This window comes from Rousettus aegyptiacus, unplaced genomic scaffold (assembly GCF_014176215.1).
Source record: "Rousettus aegyptiacus isolate mRouAeg1 unplaced genomic scaffold, mRouAeg1.p scaffold_m13_p_15, whole genome shotgun sequence".
Classification (NCBI taxonomy): domain Eukaryota; kingdom Metazoa; phylum Chordata; class Mammalia; order Chiroptera; family Pteropodidae; genus Rousettus; species Rousettus aegyptiacus.
Window position 1 is genome coordinate 55899222 of NW_023416290.1, and position 16315 is coordinate 55915536.

The window sequence follows — 16315 nt, forward strand, 5'->3', positions numbered from 1 at the left end:
TTTTTTTTCCACCAAAATTTGAGTGCCTTATATTTTAGTGGGAACAGAAAGCTCTTTGGTCCCCAGCTGTGATCTTGCATATTCCAGAGAACTGTACTCGTGATGGTCAGCCCTCACAAAGGATGTGGAAGTTAAAAGGTTTCTTAGGAATAAGCGTATTGTTCAGAGTGCTGGCAGTTTCATTCCTCATAGAGGCCTATCTTACTCTAGATTTTTAAAAAGTGTATCTCATATTTTACTCTCAGATACGAATATCAGAAAGAGATACAGTGTAGGCATTCCGACACCGTACATGACAGATCCACCCCGCGTGGCTGTTTTGTTGTCTTTGACACATTCACGTGCATTTTTACATATGTAGGAACTTTTACTGCCAAATGAATAAAGAACTGACAAAGTTCTAATTTTTTTTTAAAAGTATCAGTTGGCAGGAAGAAGGTAAAAACTCTCATCTAAGAATGCGACGTATTTTGTTTTTAAATCCAATGTTTTTAACTTACACTTGGTTTTACTCCTTGGTTTTTTTTTTTGTTGTTGTTGTTGCTTGTTTTGTATTGTTTTTTAGTCTTTTAACTCTGTATTGCTGGTGGCTTTGATTTCATGATGCATTATGCTTATGAAACTCTGGCTTTCAGCACTAAAATGAGTTAAAGATAATGTTTCGTTAATTTGATCATTGTTTTCCTGTTGAGATCTTTCTTTAAAGGGAAACTGTCTACTTGGACCTCTGCATTCAACTTGATAAAGGAAATTATAAGAAAACATCTGAAAGTCAAAGGCTTAAATGTATTCCTCTAATGCTCTAAAACATGAAAGTGCCGTTTTTTACCTAATTATCATTAATGTCATTGGTAATTATGGTTTCAAAGGAGTCTATTTCAGTGTAATACTGAAAATAGTAAGATACATTGTATGTTCTGAAAATATTATGAATAATACATGTAAAAAAAACCTGACTTTAGACTTAAAGTTGACAGCATCCCTGTAAAGACAGCCTATTCAATTTTAGTTAATAATTTGTGGGGTTCTTTTTGGTTTTTCATTTGTAATAGAAATGTTATATGTTGCTTAACAATGTTTTTTGGATACTAAAGTTGCTTAACAATCAAAATAGAATACAAGAACAAAAATGAAGAAACCAAAATAAAAATATCAATTTTTTATTATTTATTCAGGCGATTTCACCTAAACCTCAAAGTCAGAAAAAAAATGAAGCTGACATTAGCAGTTCTGCCAACACTCAGAAACCTGCACTGTTATCCTCAACTTTGTCTTCAGGAAAGGCTCGCAGCAAGAAATGCAAACATGAATCTGGAGATTCTTCTGGGTGTATAAAACCCCCTAAATCACCACTTCCCCCAGAGTTAATACAAGTCGAGGATTTGACGCTTGTATCTCAGCTTTCTTCTTCAGTGATAAATAAAACTAGTGAGCACAGATTTTTAAAAAATAGTTACTTATCCTATAAGATACATTAAAAACTGATTGTAGTTATATTGTATTTTTATGAATTTGCTTTTTTAAAATTCAAACTTAAGTGGATATGATAGGGAAGGCTTGAAACTATTTCAGGGGCAAAAACCATATACATTTCTGACTGATTTATTGTGCAGACTGTACTTACTGCTGGTTGAGAAACCTTACCATTTAAAGATAATTCAAATTCCACTGTAGTTTGATTCTCTTCAGCTAATAATCCAAGCGCAATAAGAGGCCTGATTCATTACAAAAAAACAAAAACAAAAACAAAACAAAAAACCTAGAAAGAAAGATATAAAAAAAGACTGACTCATGGAGGCTGTTTTTCCTCAACTCCTAAGACTATTCTTATGGATGGATTTAGCTATTGTTCCCACTTTCTGTATCTCCCTCTGCAATACATTTTATTTATTTATTTATTCATTCAGTTTTATTAATGAAAAAAGAAGAATGCTTCCTTGATCTTATTTTTAAAGATTTCGTTGTTTCAATACCACTTCAGTCGTTCAAGAGTTAATTTAGTCTTCAAAATAGCCTTTCAACATGGGTTTGGTTATATATAAGACAAGATTTGTGTTGACCCTATGTTTCTCATATTAGTTTAGTAGTCTAAGTTAGAAAAATGTGAAAACCAGTTACCTGGAAAGTTGCTTGGTACAAGATACTTTTGCTATTTATTCAGAAGATGCATTAATACCCTGATTAGTAAATGAATGTGACACGTTCCCTTAGGAATTCTTCTGTACCATGTCTTCCACAGCAATTAAAAATGGCGACATTGAAAAAACTTACCAAATATATTCGCCTCCTATTCAGTTCTCATATTTTCTACCAACTCATATTTTTCATTTTTTGATTAGGTACTTTTTTATTTTGGTTTTGTTATAAAACAGGTAGAAAGGATGGGAACAGAAAAACTAAAATGTTTCCTCATGGCGTTTATCATGAAAAAATGTCATCAGTCACAACAGTGTCACATGACATTGTTAAGTATTTCATTTTGAAATTGTTTTGTATTTTTGTATTATACCCACAGTGTTGCAGCAATTGAATTTTATTCTTTCATTTTAAAAAAATTATCACCATGTTTTTTATTTCAATTTTTGTAAAAATTTTAATTATCTGAAGTATCAATCTCTTTAGACTACTACTTATTTCTTCCTTCTAAACGAATATAAGGATATTGGCCTTATTCAGCCCTGCCTATTGTAAGTAATCAAACATTTACACGCCACGTAGAAAGAAGAAACCTAAAGGTTAAAAAAAAACATTTTCACACTTTTGTGTTATATGTCTATAAGATGCATAAATGACTCACCAAGTTAATTATTAGAAAACAAAACGCATTAGGTCAAGAAGTGTCATTTTCTTATAAAATTCTGATTATTTGCCCATGTACTTAAAGTTGTTTGTGTTCAATTTTTTTTAATGAATCAGGCCCAAACATATGCTTATAAAAATCCATTTGGGGGAATGAGGGTGGGATAAAGTTATTTACATTAGTTTTACTTTGGCAAGTAAAGTAAAGCACTAACTACAATGCATGTCAGATTTTTGTCACCTATGCCCCCGTTTTTTTTTTCCCCCCTTAGGGTTTCTAGATTTGTAATGTAGGAATATATTTTTTTTGTTGTTGTTAATCTTTGGCTGTAGAGAGACTATTTTCCCAAAGGAAAAAGTAGCAACTAACACAGCGATCTGCAGTTAGAGAATTAACTGTAGTCTGTCACTTGGGGAAACTACCCGAAGTTAATGTTACATGTGACTTTCTTTTGGTTCTAGTAGGCTTGGATTTTAGAAGTTTTGATTAATTCTTTTTATGAATGAGGGCACAGGTTTTGCCTTTGATTGCTTTTGGAACATGCCATTCCTTGTGGATGCCTTACAACATCAGAGGGCAGTATTTAAATCATTTTTCCCATTTATCTCCTTAAATATTATAAGATGACCCCGGCATGTATCTGCTTCGTGAACATTGAAGATCTTTTTCTAGGTCCTCCACAGCCTGTGAACCCCCCTAGACCTTTCAAGCATAGCGAGCGGAGAAGAAGATCTCAGCGTTTAGCCACCTTGCCCATGCCTGATGATTCTGTAGAAAAGGTTTCTCCTCCCTCTCCAGCCACTGATGGGAAAGTATTCTCCATCAGTTCTCAGAATCAGCAAGAGTCTTCAGTACCAGAGGGTAATGTATATTGATTTCCTATAGAACCAAATATAAAAGAAGATTAAGAAAACACTAAGAGATAAAGACTGTTAAAATATTAAGAAATTTCTGCTTTTTCATCCTTACATCTTTCGGACTTAGAAGCCCTTTCTTTATTCTACAAATAGCTATTGGCTTCTTTGTGCCAGGCACTGGTCGATTTATATAACATTTTAATCCATGTGGCTATTAACCGAGTCAGTTTATCTTTGTTAATATATTACATTCTTTATTTTGTGCAGTGCCTGATGTTGCACATTTGTCACTTGAGAAGCTGGGACCCTGTCTCCCTCTTGACTTAAGTCGTGCTTCGGAAGTCACAGCACCACTAGCCCCAGATCCCTCTTACCATAACGAATGTCCCAGGGCAGAAAAGGAAGATACACAGATGCTTACAAATCCTTCTTCCACAGCAGTAACTGATGGAAGAGGAGCTCCAACAGCATCAGGTAAAAAAGATTCATTTTACAAGTAGCCAGGCTTCCATTTATAGGCTATAAACATTTTGATGTATAATGACATTATTTCAACATGTGATTCCTCTTCAAAAATACTTTTATGTCACATCTGTGGGACATAGGGTTTCTCTGTGCAAAGTTATTCCGTGCCACCATTTGCTGTCATGTTCCCTTACTTTGTCACTCGAATCTCCTTTTCCCTGTTTGCCTGCTCCCTTCCTCCCTTTTCAATTTTTATTTTATTTTTCAATTACCCTCGACATTCAATATTAGATTAGTTTCCGGTGTAGAGCATAGTTGTTAGACATTTATATAATTTATGAAGTGATCCCCCCAGTTAGTCTAATACCCACCTGGCACCATCCATAGTTACTACAGTGGCATTGACTCTGTTCCCCATGCTCTCCTTTACATCTCCATGACTGTTTTGTAATTGCCACCTCGTACTTCGTAATCTCTTCACCTTTTTTACTCAGCCCTCTAAAACCTCTCCTACCTGGCAACCGTAAGTTTGTTCTCTGTGTCTTTGAGTTTTTTTTTTTTTTAATTTTGGTTTTTTTAGATTCCATATATAAGGGAAATCATATGTATTTGTCTTTCTGCGCCTGACTTATTTCACTTAGCATTATAGCCTCTAGGTCCATTCATGTTTTGCAAATAGTAAGATTCATTCTTTTTGATCACCAAGTAATATTCCATTGTATATATGTATCACATCTTCTTTATTCAGTCGTCTGTCAATGGACGCTTGGGTCTTTTTTTCTTATCCATCAGCTTCCCTTTGTCTTTTGATTGGAGCATTTACTCTGTTTACATTTAATTATTGATAGGCATTTAGTTATTGCCATTTTATTCATATTTTTTATCTTTTTTAAAATTTTTCATCATTTCTTTAACATTTCTTATAATGCTGGTTTGGTGGTGATGACCTCCATTAGCTTTTTCTTGTCTGGGAAGCCCTTTATCTGTCCTTCAATTCTGAATGGTAGCCTTACTGGGTAGAGTAATCTTGGTTGCAGGTCCTTGCTTTTCATCATTGTATATTTCATGCCAGTCCCTTCTGCTCTGCGAAGTTGCTGTTGAGAAATCAATTGACAGTGTTTTGGGAGCTCCCTTGTAGGTAATGAACTGCTTTTCTCTTATGGTCCTTTCGGAGATTTTTAGGGACGTCCACAGCTTAGTCCGAGGCCAGCTGCTTGTGAGTAATAGCCACTGAAAAGGGTTTGGCTTTGGGCGAGTTGGGCGGCGTGGGTTCTCAGGGAATTACCAGGGTGGGGTGAGTTTGATGGGCACTGGCATTTGGTCACCACCTGAGCTCGTTGGCTGGGTTGGGAGAGGGCTCAGCAAAGGAACAAAGTGGCCGAGAGAGCTGCCCCTGCAGCCCCCATCCTGAAGCCAGACAGTTCAGTTTCTCTTCGTAGACCGCTGGCACTTTTCCAGCTGCTGCCCCAGCCCTGAAACCCAGAGTGAGTGTGTCCGTCAGTGGATAAGTCTGTGTATGAGGCCTTTAAGAGGAAGCCACCCTCTATCTTAATCCTGACGGCATTTCTGGTGAAGTCCCCAGCCAGAAGTTGTGGGGACTCCTCTTACCAGCACTGGTGGTCTGGGCTGAGGAGCCCAATGTGGGGCTGGGACCCCTTGCTCTGCAGGGGGGACCTCCACAGCTGGGATGTCATATCCCTCCCGATTTTTAACAGCCACACTTGGGTGTGGGACCAGCCCTTTTTGCTTCTCTGCCCCTCCTACCAGTCTCAATGCGGCTTCTTTATATTCTTAGTTATAAGACTTCTGTTCAGGTAGACTTTAGGTGCTTCTCAAGAGTTGTTGTTCTGTAATTTAGCTATAATTTTGTTGTGGTCATGAGGGGAGGTGAGCACAGCATGTACTTACTCCTCCATCTTTACTGGAAGTTCCCTCCCTGCTTCTTTCTTATATCCTATTTTTACTAAATAGGAATTACTAGAGCTAAATATCATTACAGAAAATACTTAAAGGGATCAATACTGAAGTTTGGGATTTTAATAGAATTTAATATTGAAGAAATTTAGCTTAAATTTAACTTATACCTCTGTCTTAAATATAATCCCATATTTTGGGGCAGAATCTCCCAAATTTAAATGTACTTTGTTATAGTGTTATTTGGGAGTCTAACATGCAAAATTGGCCGTGCTCAATAACACATTTTTGGGATGATTTTATGATATTTATTGTCACCCGAAACCATTCAGAGGTATTTTATCAAGTTGATAATCCACCAGAATATTAATTTATTTCCGTCATATGGTTACATTGTTTTAATTGGAAGTTTTGTAGAATTTTAACCGTAACTAAAGAGCATATATAATTTTTAAAAAGGCAAATACTAATTTCAAATGCTTTTCCAGTAAATTACTAATTTAGAATTAGATAGGTGAAAGGTTTGAATTGAGTCAGTTCTGAAATGGAGAAAAACAAAACTGTTTTGATTTTCAGCCAACAGTGTTGGGAATAATTGTATTTAATATAATTTTCCCCAAAATCACTTTAATCTTTTAACTCTTTGGATGGAGCATAAAATAAGAAATTGTTCTTTTCTCATCGTGGCATATATATATATATAAAGATACATATACTTTTTAGATTACTGCCTTTAACTTCTTATTCCTTTTTTCAAAGTAAAAACGTAACTATTATTAAAATGCTTTCCTGCCATTCCATTTTATTAATAAAGAATGAAGTTAATTTTAACGTAATAGTGTTTCTATATCTTATTTCAAGAAATTAATACCCAAATCTGAAGATACGGGTTTTGAAACATTTGTTGTCATTTCCCAAATGTGATCAACTATCTCTTGATTCTTTTCCTAAGCCCCTTTTCTGCTAGGATAACTTTGCTTCTTTTTCGCACAAGATTTCTGAATTACTTTTGACCCTTTGAGATGTTTTTCCTGGTCAAAGTCTTCTGCAGATCTTTCACGATTTGGAATTTGTTGCTCTACCGAATATATAAAACTATATTGAATTTATAATGATCTAACATCCATTGGGGAAGTTATTTTTAGATGTATATTTGAAGACATTTGTATTTAAAATATATAAATATTAATACTAGTAACAAGGCTGAAAGATAGACTGATATAAATAGTTGTATAATAGCAGAGGTACATTTGCTAGATTATGGGTCCTAAAACAGCAAAGTAGCAATTGTGCATGGATACCCTTGGTGCAGGTGATTTTGTTTGTAATCAGAGTATAAACCTGGTCTTTTTACAGAATTTCTAGCACACTGGTGGAGATGTGGCTAATTACTATGAGGCATGGTTCTTGTTCTTACCCTAGTGGTTAAAATGTAATGGGATGGAGGGAAGACATTATGGATGATTCTTTCCCTTTTTAAGTATTAGATATAACTATTTGAAAAGTCAAAGTAGAAAGGCAATTTTCTGGAAAAGTGAAAGCTGGGAGTGTAGGCTCGTAATATGAAGCTAGATTTGTTAAAGAGTAAGGATCATCTGAGTGTCATGACAGTTTCATGGCTTAAATCAAAGAAATGCGTGGTTTTAAATGTTAATTACTGGAAGTCCATTTATTAGAGGGTTGAACGCATTCACAGTATTGATTGCATGGTGGGGGGAATTCTGATCTCTATTATCACTTTTAATTTTTTTGAAGGAAGAAATGGAATTCAGGTCATATGCTGTTGGATACTTTGATTAAAAACCTTGGAAGCTCGTGTGACTTGCCTTGAAATCTCAGCGACCTGCGTGTTTTTCTTCGTGACATTTTAACCTCCCGTTTCTAAACTGGTCTGCAGTGTTCGCCGACCGCTCCCTGCGCCCCTCGTTGTCTTCCATCTAGAGTCAGAGGGCCAGGCGTTTTGCTTCTGCTTCTTCTTCTCCCTCTTCTTCTCTGTTGGTTGGTTTCATCTTGACTCTAAAAGTGAATTTTGTTACCGTCGGATTTTAAAACTTCTGTAGCAAGCAGTATTTACCAGAACTTGTATCAAAGCCATTTTCTGGGGGTATTTTTGTCAAATTGAAACTCTTGTGGTATTTTAGAATGAGATGTTAGTCATTACTGTGAGAGAGTTTAACAGACTTAGATATTTTGCTCTTGGTGAGAGAGATGCATACTGTTTCATTTAGCAGTCATGCTAAAAGATCGATGAGATTATGACAGTTATCCCGTTATATACACCTGTTCTTCATAGGTTAAGATTTGCTTTTAATTGTTTTTCCAGTAGAGGTAGTGAGTGAGCTTGCACTGATCCTTCCAGATTCTTGCCCTGGGAAGCATGCGGACATGACTAGCCAAGGGTAAGAACACTGTTGCCGCCCACATTACCAAAGCAGTCATTGGTGCCCTTGGAAACGCGGGTGCCTCTTTTTGCATCTCGGTATCAGAATGCTTTACCTAACAGAGCCAGCTGGTTCTAGGTAAGGATGGAGCCTTAAGTTCTGTTTCTCTTAGTATGAAGATGGACTTCTGGTACCATCTGGGCGTGTTAACTAGTTTTCTTATCTACTGGATATATGTATAACAAATGCTGAATTACCGTAACCTCTTTAAGGAGTTAGAGATACGGAAGCTCAACATTTTTGTTACCCATCCATTTTTATTATCTACCTGTATGGAAAGGTGAGCCAATGATAGTCACAGACTCTGACTTGTGGATGACTTCCCTTGCCGGAACCGTGCTAGGAGTTCAAGTAGATGACTTTTAGTCCAACACCTTACATCAACTTCATATTTATTTTACTTTTTAAAAGCTTTTTTGTTTTAAAGTATTTTTCCAGCCCCCACCCCCTCAGAATTGTACAGAACAAAACCAAACTACAACCAGAGGCTCTGCATTCTCTCTGCACCCCCGCACCACATGTTCGTGGCCAGTACAGAGCCTGGGGTTTCCATGGAGAGGCTCAGGGAGAGCCTCTTTTTTGGCCAGAAGAATCAGATATTTAGCACACAGGAAGGGGCTTGAGAAGCCACCCCGCATTCCTGGGTTTTAAAGTGTGGGCAGGCAGGCGCAGCTCAGAGCTACCTTTCTGTCATCTGAATAGCTCCACGTGTTTTGAATCTCTTGGGCTTTTTTTTGTTTGCTTTTTGGTTTTTTTGGTTGTTGTTGTTTCATGTGTTGGACTATCGCGTAATATTTTGTTTGAAGAAATGTTCTGTTGATAAAATGTAGTTTAAAAATCACCATTCTATAAACTAGGACTTTTGTTTCCAAATTCTAACCTGTGTTGAAATAAGGACAATGTTATGAACTTACCTTAAAACTCAGATTATTGTTTTGAATTCTTGAGTAGGTCGATTTTGTTTTTGTACTTAGGCGAGTGTCTTAGGCGAGTGTTTTTAATAGTCTTACTGCTGTTGCATGTATGAATATTTATTTTAATATCCTTATTTGTGTAAAACGTTGTCAACCCTTTGTCAGTCCTCCAATTTTATTTTTGAAATTTCGTCAATTAAGAAATACCAAGATTTGGGAAAACTGAGTCTGGAGCCAGTGCTCTTGGAAGCTGCGTCCTTCAGCTGTGCTGACCTGTGTGCGAAGCAGCCAGCCATTCATGACCGCTTTCCTTGTTCTCCAAGTCCCCGAGGGGTCCCACACATTCTGGTCCCCGGGGGCAGCCCCCCAGGCCGTTCCTTTCCTTTGATTCAGCCCAAGGGGTTCCAGCCATGCTCCACCTTTCACCTGGAGAGTCGGTGCTCCAGAGAATTACAGACCTTCAAGGCGCTAATTGTGATCGGGTCCGCTTCTGAACACATCTGTACTGTCTCGGAGGATTTAGAAAGCATATTCCTCATTGCTTGCATTGTAAATGCCTTATCGTCTTTAAGAAAATTACACTATATTTATAGAATTATCATGGAGCACTTATTAGTAGTCAGTAAACAGTAAAGGGAAGCAATGCGTTTATTTAACAGTCTCGATAATAAGGAAATTTAATTGCATTTCTTTTTGCTTTGATGTCCCTTTCATTCTTTGTCATGAGATTTTTTTCATCATGCAGATTGTTGATATTCTTAGTATGAAACTTATTAGAGCGTTATTAACATTTAATACAAGTTGACTGGTGTTTTTATATTTCTGCATTTAAATTATATGAAATATTTGAAGATGATAAAATGCTAGTTTTTGATATTGTATTGAAGTAATTTAAAAATCAAAGAGCTCGTGGTGTCATTAAAGCATAATTTAGTAGATTGCAATTGTATATTAAATTTACTGTGGTATTTTTCTTAGATTAACCCTAGACACGCATAAGATACTGGCATTGGGAATGGTTGAAGATGAGTTGAGAAGCTCAGTTAAATGTATTTGTGTCAGCCACGCAGTTCTTGGGGTACACAATTGGTTTAAAATGTATTTTGAACTATTAGATAGTAATACCTAAATGTCCTTAAAGTTTAGTATTTTTTATGTGTTAATGAGCCTTTGTATTTTGCATTTAGATAAAGACCAAAAATAATTTGTAAAGTAATTCTGTTTTGGCTTTTATCATTACCCAACACCATATTCATGGTAGAGTTCAAAGATACAAGTTTGTTTTAGGCAACAATGGTTTAATGTTAGTTTAAAATTTATACAGCTTGTTGAAAACCAGTATACCTCAATATGAAGTTCACTATTTCCTTTGGATGACCTGAATAGCTTTTAGGTCATACCTGTCACAGAAGTGGACAGGTACATTTCAACATCTTCCGGATTGCCAAAGGCTGTGATACCAGGGTAGATCCTTACTGATTGCCTAGTACATTTAGCTTAACATTTTTTAAATGTTTAGACCCATATTCATTCTATTTTTAGAAATGATGTAGTCTCAAATTATTACCCCACCACCAAAGAGAAAGTGGAAAAAAGCACTTATTATTCAGCAGACGCTGGTCTAAGCATTTTCATACTCTGACTCATATAATCCTGGTAACAGCACAGGATAGATGCTCCTATTTCTGTCAGGCAGTTAAAGAAACCGAAGCGCAGACATTTAATGAATTACTCAAGGCCATACGGCCGCTGTACGGTGGAGACAGGGTTTTAATCTGGGTAGGAGTCTGAAGGAACAGAATCATCCTTGATTTATCAGTTTTTTTTTTTTTTTTTTGAAGTAAAAAGCCCCATTTTTTCATTACTAGTTCAGCCAATAAAATAAGAGAGCCCTTTTGGGGGAAAGAGTCTTCTTAGAGTTTTGTGTTCAATGATAATTTAAAACCTTGTTCCATACTTTTAACCCTTCCTGACTAAACTTATATATTTCCCCCCTAAATCTGCAGGAATGTTGAAAACAGAAAAAAAAGTGAAATTGGAAGAAAAAAGCTCAACAGCATTTGGTATGAACAGAAAGCAATCCTTAAGCAAAAGACTGTAGTTGGCTTGGCAGTGGGAGGGCTCGGTGCGCCCTCGCTGTTTACCCGGTAGCTCCCCTGTAGGTGCGAGCCGGTCACGCGCTTGAGTGTCCCTTAGTGTCACTCAACTCCGGGTGCATGAGTTCTTAAATGCATAACTTACGGCGTCATGTACATTTTTTTTGTCAAGGGAGTCTGAAGCTTTCTCTGAGAATTTTGTGGTTTCGAACATCTTTAAAAATAAGCTGCCACTTAATATTGTCGAGACTCAGAGAATGAATGATAAATTAAAACTGTTATTTTTTCAGACTGTCTTCTTTAAGCCACCTTAGGACAAAATTACTACGTTTTCTGCTATCTTTTCTCGCTTCCGTGCTATAATTAAAAGTCTTGGAATAATGGATGATAGTCTGAAGTAGTCTGTGGATTAGCTAGCTAACTGGAGCTTGAATCACTGAAAGTTGATTAAATGCGATAAATTGTAGACCGAACCATTTTGAGTTGGAACAATAGTTGAATGTATGTAATGAATTAATTTTAAATGAAATTTTAGGATACTGCTTTAACATCTATTCATTTTCTTTAAAGTATATATGATTAGGAAAAAGGAATATTTTAAAATTTGGGGGAGAAGGTTAATGAAATCGTTTTTTTCTTTGTGTTTATAGTCTTCATTCTTGTATACGCTGGGAAAATATTGAAAGACTAAAGAAATTATTTATGGATTGATTTAATGTTTGTTTGTTTGTTTTTTTTTAATTTTTCCAAAGAAAAAAGTTCAAGGATTTTAAAAATCTTCTAATACGTTTTTATTAAATTATATATGGAAATGTCGAGTCTCCTCAGTCTGGTCTTTCTTAAATCATGGAGCTTATTACTTGCCACAGCAAGAAACTGAGTTATATTACTCATTTAAAGATTTTTAACTACTGTCTGTGTTAACTTCAAGGTGTCAGGAGTTGGGATTTCTCAACACTGCTAATGAAGATCCCCTCTTATAGCCCAATAAGCTAATCAGGAGCTCCAGACTCAGGACAGGAACAGTTTAATTGAATCCATCCACTCTGGGCAGGTGACTGGAATAGCTGATTAAACGTAAATGCCGCTTTTAGGTTAACCACAAAGGAACTAGTCAAGATCTGTCACGATTACTAACTTACTTTCTTTTGTTATTTAGGTAAGAGAAAAGAAAAGGATAAAGAAAAAAAAGAGAAGAGAGACAAAGATCACTATAAACCAAAACAGAAAAAGAAAAAGAAGAAGAAAAAGAAATCTAAGCAGCATGGTAAGTGCGTTCCAACAGCCTATTCTAAGATTCTTCCCGCTTTCTTGTCTTCTTTTACAAAATGGAGGTGGGACAGGATTTCCACCTTGAGGAGAACTGAGAAGTTCCTGCAGCTTTCCTTTGTCTTGCTAATTTTGAAAATCCGCACTTCTCTCCTGCTGATTCCCCGGTGTGCAATGTAATCTTTACTTCTGGTCGGACTTCCATTTCCATTGTGAGGTGGACAGATGCCCCGACCAAGTGCCCTTCAGCACTGAAGGGATTATTCTTGATCTAGAATTTTGTGTTGCCTTGAGTTAGCTTTCAAAATGAGGGTTAAAAATAAAGATATTTTTAGAAAAACTTGAAAAAAAAAAAAAACGATAGCGTAATGATAACCTGTCTCTAAGGACATCATACTCTCCTGTACATGGAGGAAAATGGTGACAGAAAGATTTGATGTGCCAGAGAAAATGATGAGCAGAGGAAATGTAAATAAGTGGATAAATCTAAACATTGATTAAATGAAGCAATTTGATGTATGGAGGAAAAAATAAAATGGCTTGGTTAGTACTTGGATGGGAGACCACCTAGGAAGACCAGCTGCTGTAGGCATAAAAAAAAAATAAGGGATTGTAAGCTGACAAGGTTCTTGCAGTTTGTGAGGTCAACCAAGGGTTGCCTTGCCAAAAAAAAAGAAAATATGTTTTGCCGTACATGCTTACATTAGAAAAGAAAGGTGAAAGTCAGAAAATCAGCTAAGCTCCCACTTAAGTCAGAAAAGAACAAGTTCAAAAAAAGTATAAGTAAATAATAAATATGTAAGCAGAAATTAATGAACCAAAAAATGCTAGGAAGAAATAAAACAAGGTCGAAGTTAATTTTTATTAAAAAAAAAAAATGAATAAAATCAGCAAACCTTCAGGAAGACTTATCAGAAAAAAAACACAAAACGCATCATCGGTGTCAGGAGTAAAGGGAACGCAACCGCAGCTGCTCCAGGCGTTAAGAAAATAGTAACGGGAACAACTCCACGCTCGTGAGCTTGCGAGGTGAGGCGAAGAGTGTGGGCAGTTGCCAGAAACCAGACTCACTCTAAAAGGAGGTAAAAACTTGAATAGTCTTCGAACCTTAAAAGAAATTTAATCAGTATTTTAAAATCGTCCCACAAAGAAAAAGCCCTGACCTTCGAATTTTTGCTGCCAAGTGCTAACAGATATCAGAAAGGTGCATGTTACTCTAAACATACGGAAATTATTTCATAATGTAGACAAAGAGGAACACCCCTATCGTGGGATGAATAGTGTTCCCCCAAAATAAGTGTCCAGCTCCCACCCCCTGCACCTGTGAGTGTGGCCGTGGTAGTTTCTCAGAGCAGCCCGAGGAAGCGAAGACAGCTCCAGGGAAATTACAGGCCCTTCTCATTTATGGACGTAGATGCAAAATCCATAAATAAACGCTATGGAATTAAACCCAGCAATGTATTAACTGTCATGACCACATAGGTTTGGGGTGCAGAGTTGGTTTGAATACAGGTGGTGGGGTGCACGATGCTAGCAGTAGTGTTCATTTGCTAATACAATACAGAGATTAGTCGGCCATGTTTTGTTTTTAACACCAAATATAGATTTCTGTCATAAATTTGACACTCATACTCTACTGTTTTTACTTTTGTTAAGAGACCAATATGACGTGTAGTTGACCAAAGGCAGCTTTGAAAGCTGAGCATGTGGTTTCAAATCCTGATTGTAACACTCCAAGCTGGGCAAGTTATTTAATATCTGTAAATCTCAGCATTCTCATGCATAGATTAATAACGATAGTGTTTACTTCGTGGATTTATCGCTAGGATCAGTCAGGTGATTGTTGTTCTGCACGCGGCACCTGGCTGGCTTTCAGCACGTGCCCCTCCTGTGTCGGGCCTGATCGTGGGGCGTCGGGCCAGCTGCCGGTCCAGCTGCAGGAGGGCAGGGTGCAGCTAGAAGGCGCCGTGTAGCCTGGCAGCACCCACGTCACCGGGAGCGTCCCCCGTCCTGACCCAGCGGGTGGGCGAAGAGGCTCAGGCGCCTGTGTTAAGCAGCTTGAAATGTCAAACTCCTCTGACCGCTTTTCGGTTGAGATAAGGCATCTCGTCAGGCCGTCTGAGTTTGAGCGTCAGCTTGGCCATCGATAGCTGTGTATTCTTGGGCCGTTCCCTTAGCGTTTCTTCTGCCCTCGTTCTTTCGGGGGTCGCGGCCCCCTCACGGGACGGCTGTGGGGCGGAAGGCGCTCAGACCCAGGGCACGCAGACCCCGCCGGCACGGGGAGCCGGCGCTCCGCGCGGGCCACACTGTCGTGTTCTGCTGTGCACGGCGTTAGCGCCCTGTAGCTGCTGTCGCAAGTCACGCACGTCAGGGGCCTGGAACAATGCGCATTCACTGCCTTACAGCCCTGGCAGCGGCCCGGAGCCGGTCTCACTGGACTAAGATCAGGGCGTCAGCAGGACCGCCTTTCCTGCTGCAGGCTCCGGGGCAGAGTCTCCAGCCTCGTCCAGCGTCTCCAGACTGCTGCATGTCTTGGGTCGTGTCCCCTGCCATCTCCAAAGCCAGCAAAGGGCGCGCACGTCTTTCTCAGTTCATCACACCTTGCCTGCCGTTGACCCCTAGGCCTCCCCGCTTCACTTTTCGGGACCCTCGCGATGACATTGGGCCCACCCAGGCAAGCCAGGATAATCTCCCCTCTTTGAGATCAGCTGATTGGCAGCCTGAATTCTCCTCTGCCGTATTGCATCCTAACACGCTTACAGGACGTGGACAGTTTGGGGGGCATTCCTGCCGCAGCCACCAACGTCACATAGATGCTCGGCGCAGCCACCGTGGTCACTGCCCCTTGGCGAACTTGCTGTCTCACTGCTGCTTTTCTTTGACTTTCCCCGCGCTTTCCCACCACTTAGTTATTCCCTAACCCTGGGGTCCCCAACCCACAGGCCACCGACCGGTAACAGTCTGTCACCTGTTAGGAACGGGCCACTCAGCAGGAGGTGAGCAGCGGGCCAGTGAGTGAAGCTTCGTCTGCATCTGCAGCCGCTCCCCAGCGCCAGCATCACCGCCTCAGCTCCGCCTCACACCATCAGGCAGTAGATTCTCATAGGAGCACCGGTCCCTGTTTGGGGACCGCTGCTAACCTGCCTCAGGTGATGTCCTTTGCTCCACATGCACTCGAGGAAACAGACCGTCTTCTGTCCGCACGTCTGCATACTCACCTGAGTGCATCCGTCCTCACCTCGTCCTCTGCCTCTGCAGAAATGGAGGGAACGATTGTCCTTCTGTTCCTAAAATCCTAGCATTTCTCACCCCACCCCCCTCCCCTTCGTCCCTGCATCCGTAGATTCATGTGGACGATGTGCAGGATCTCCCATCTTTAAAAAGTGCTCCTCTGAACTCGCATTTCTCCTCCGGGTTCTCTACCTCCCATTTACTCTCCAGCCCCATCTTAGAACCTCAGTTCTTCACCTGCTTTCTCTGACTTAAAAGTTGCCCTCGATGATGTCACCTCAGCCCTCCACAGTGTGCAGATCACTGTGTGTGCCTCTGAACCTCCCCC

The 16315-nt window shown here is 39.0% G+C and overlaps 1 protein-coding gene across 5 annotated transcripts in view; it reads left to right on the forward strand.

Moving 5' to 3' along the window:
- PHF20L1 (PHD finger protein 20 like 1) overlaps positions 1-16315 on the forward strand; it is a 63332-nt gene that overhangs the window by 33134 nt on the left and 13883 nt on the right. For all 5 annotated transcript variants that reach the window (XM_036233046.1, XM_016145641.2, XM_016145645.2 and 2 more), the window contains 5 exons: positions 1176-1428; positions 3473-3661; positions 3925-4131; positions 11398-11454; positions 12647-12754. In XM_036233046.1, coding sequence (XP_036088939.1) covers positions 1176-1428; positions 3473-3661; positions 3925-4131; positions 11398-11454; positions 12647-12754 — 814 coding nt within the window. The remainder of the gene's footprint in view (positions 1-1175; positions 1429-3472; positions 3662-3924; positions 4132-11397; positions 11455-12646; positions 12755-16315) is intronic.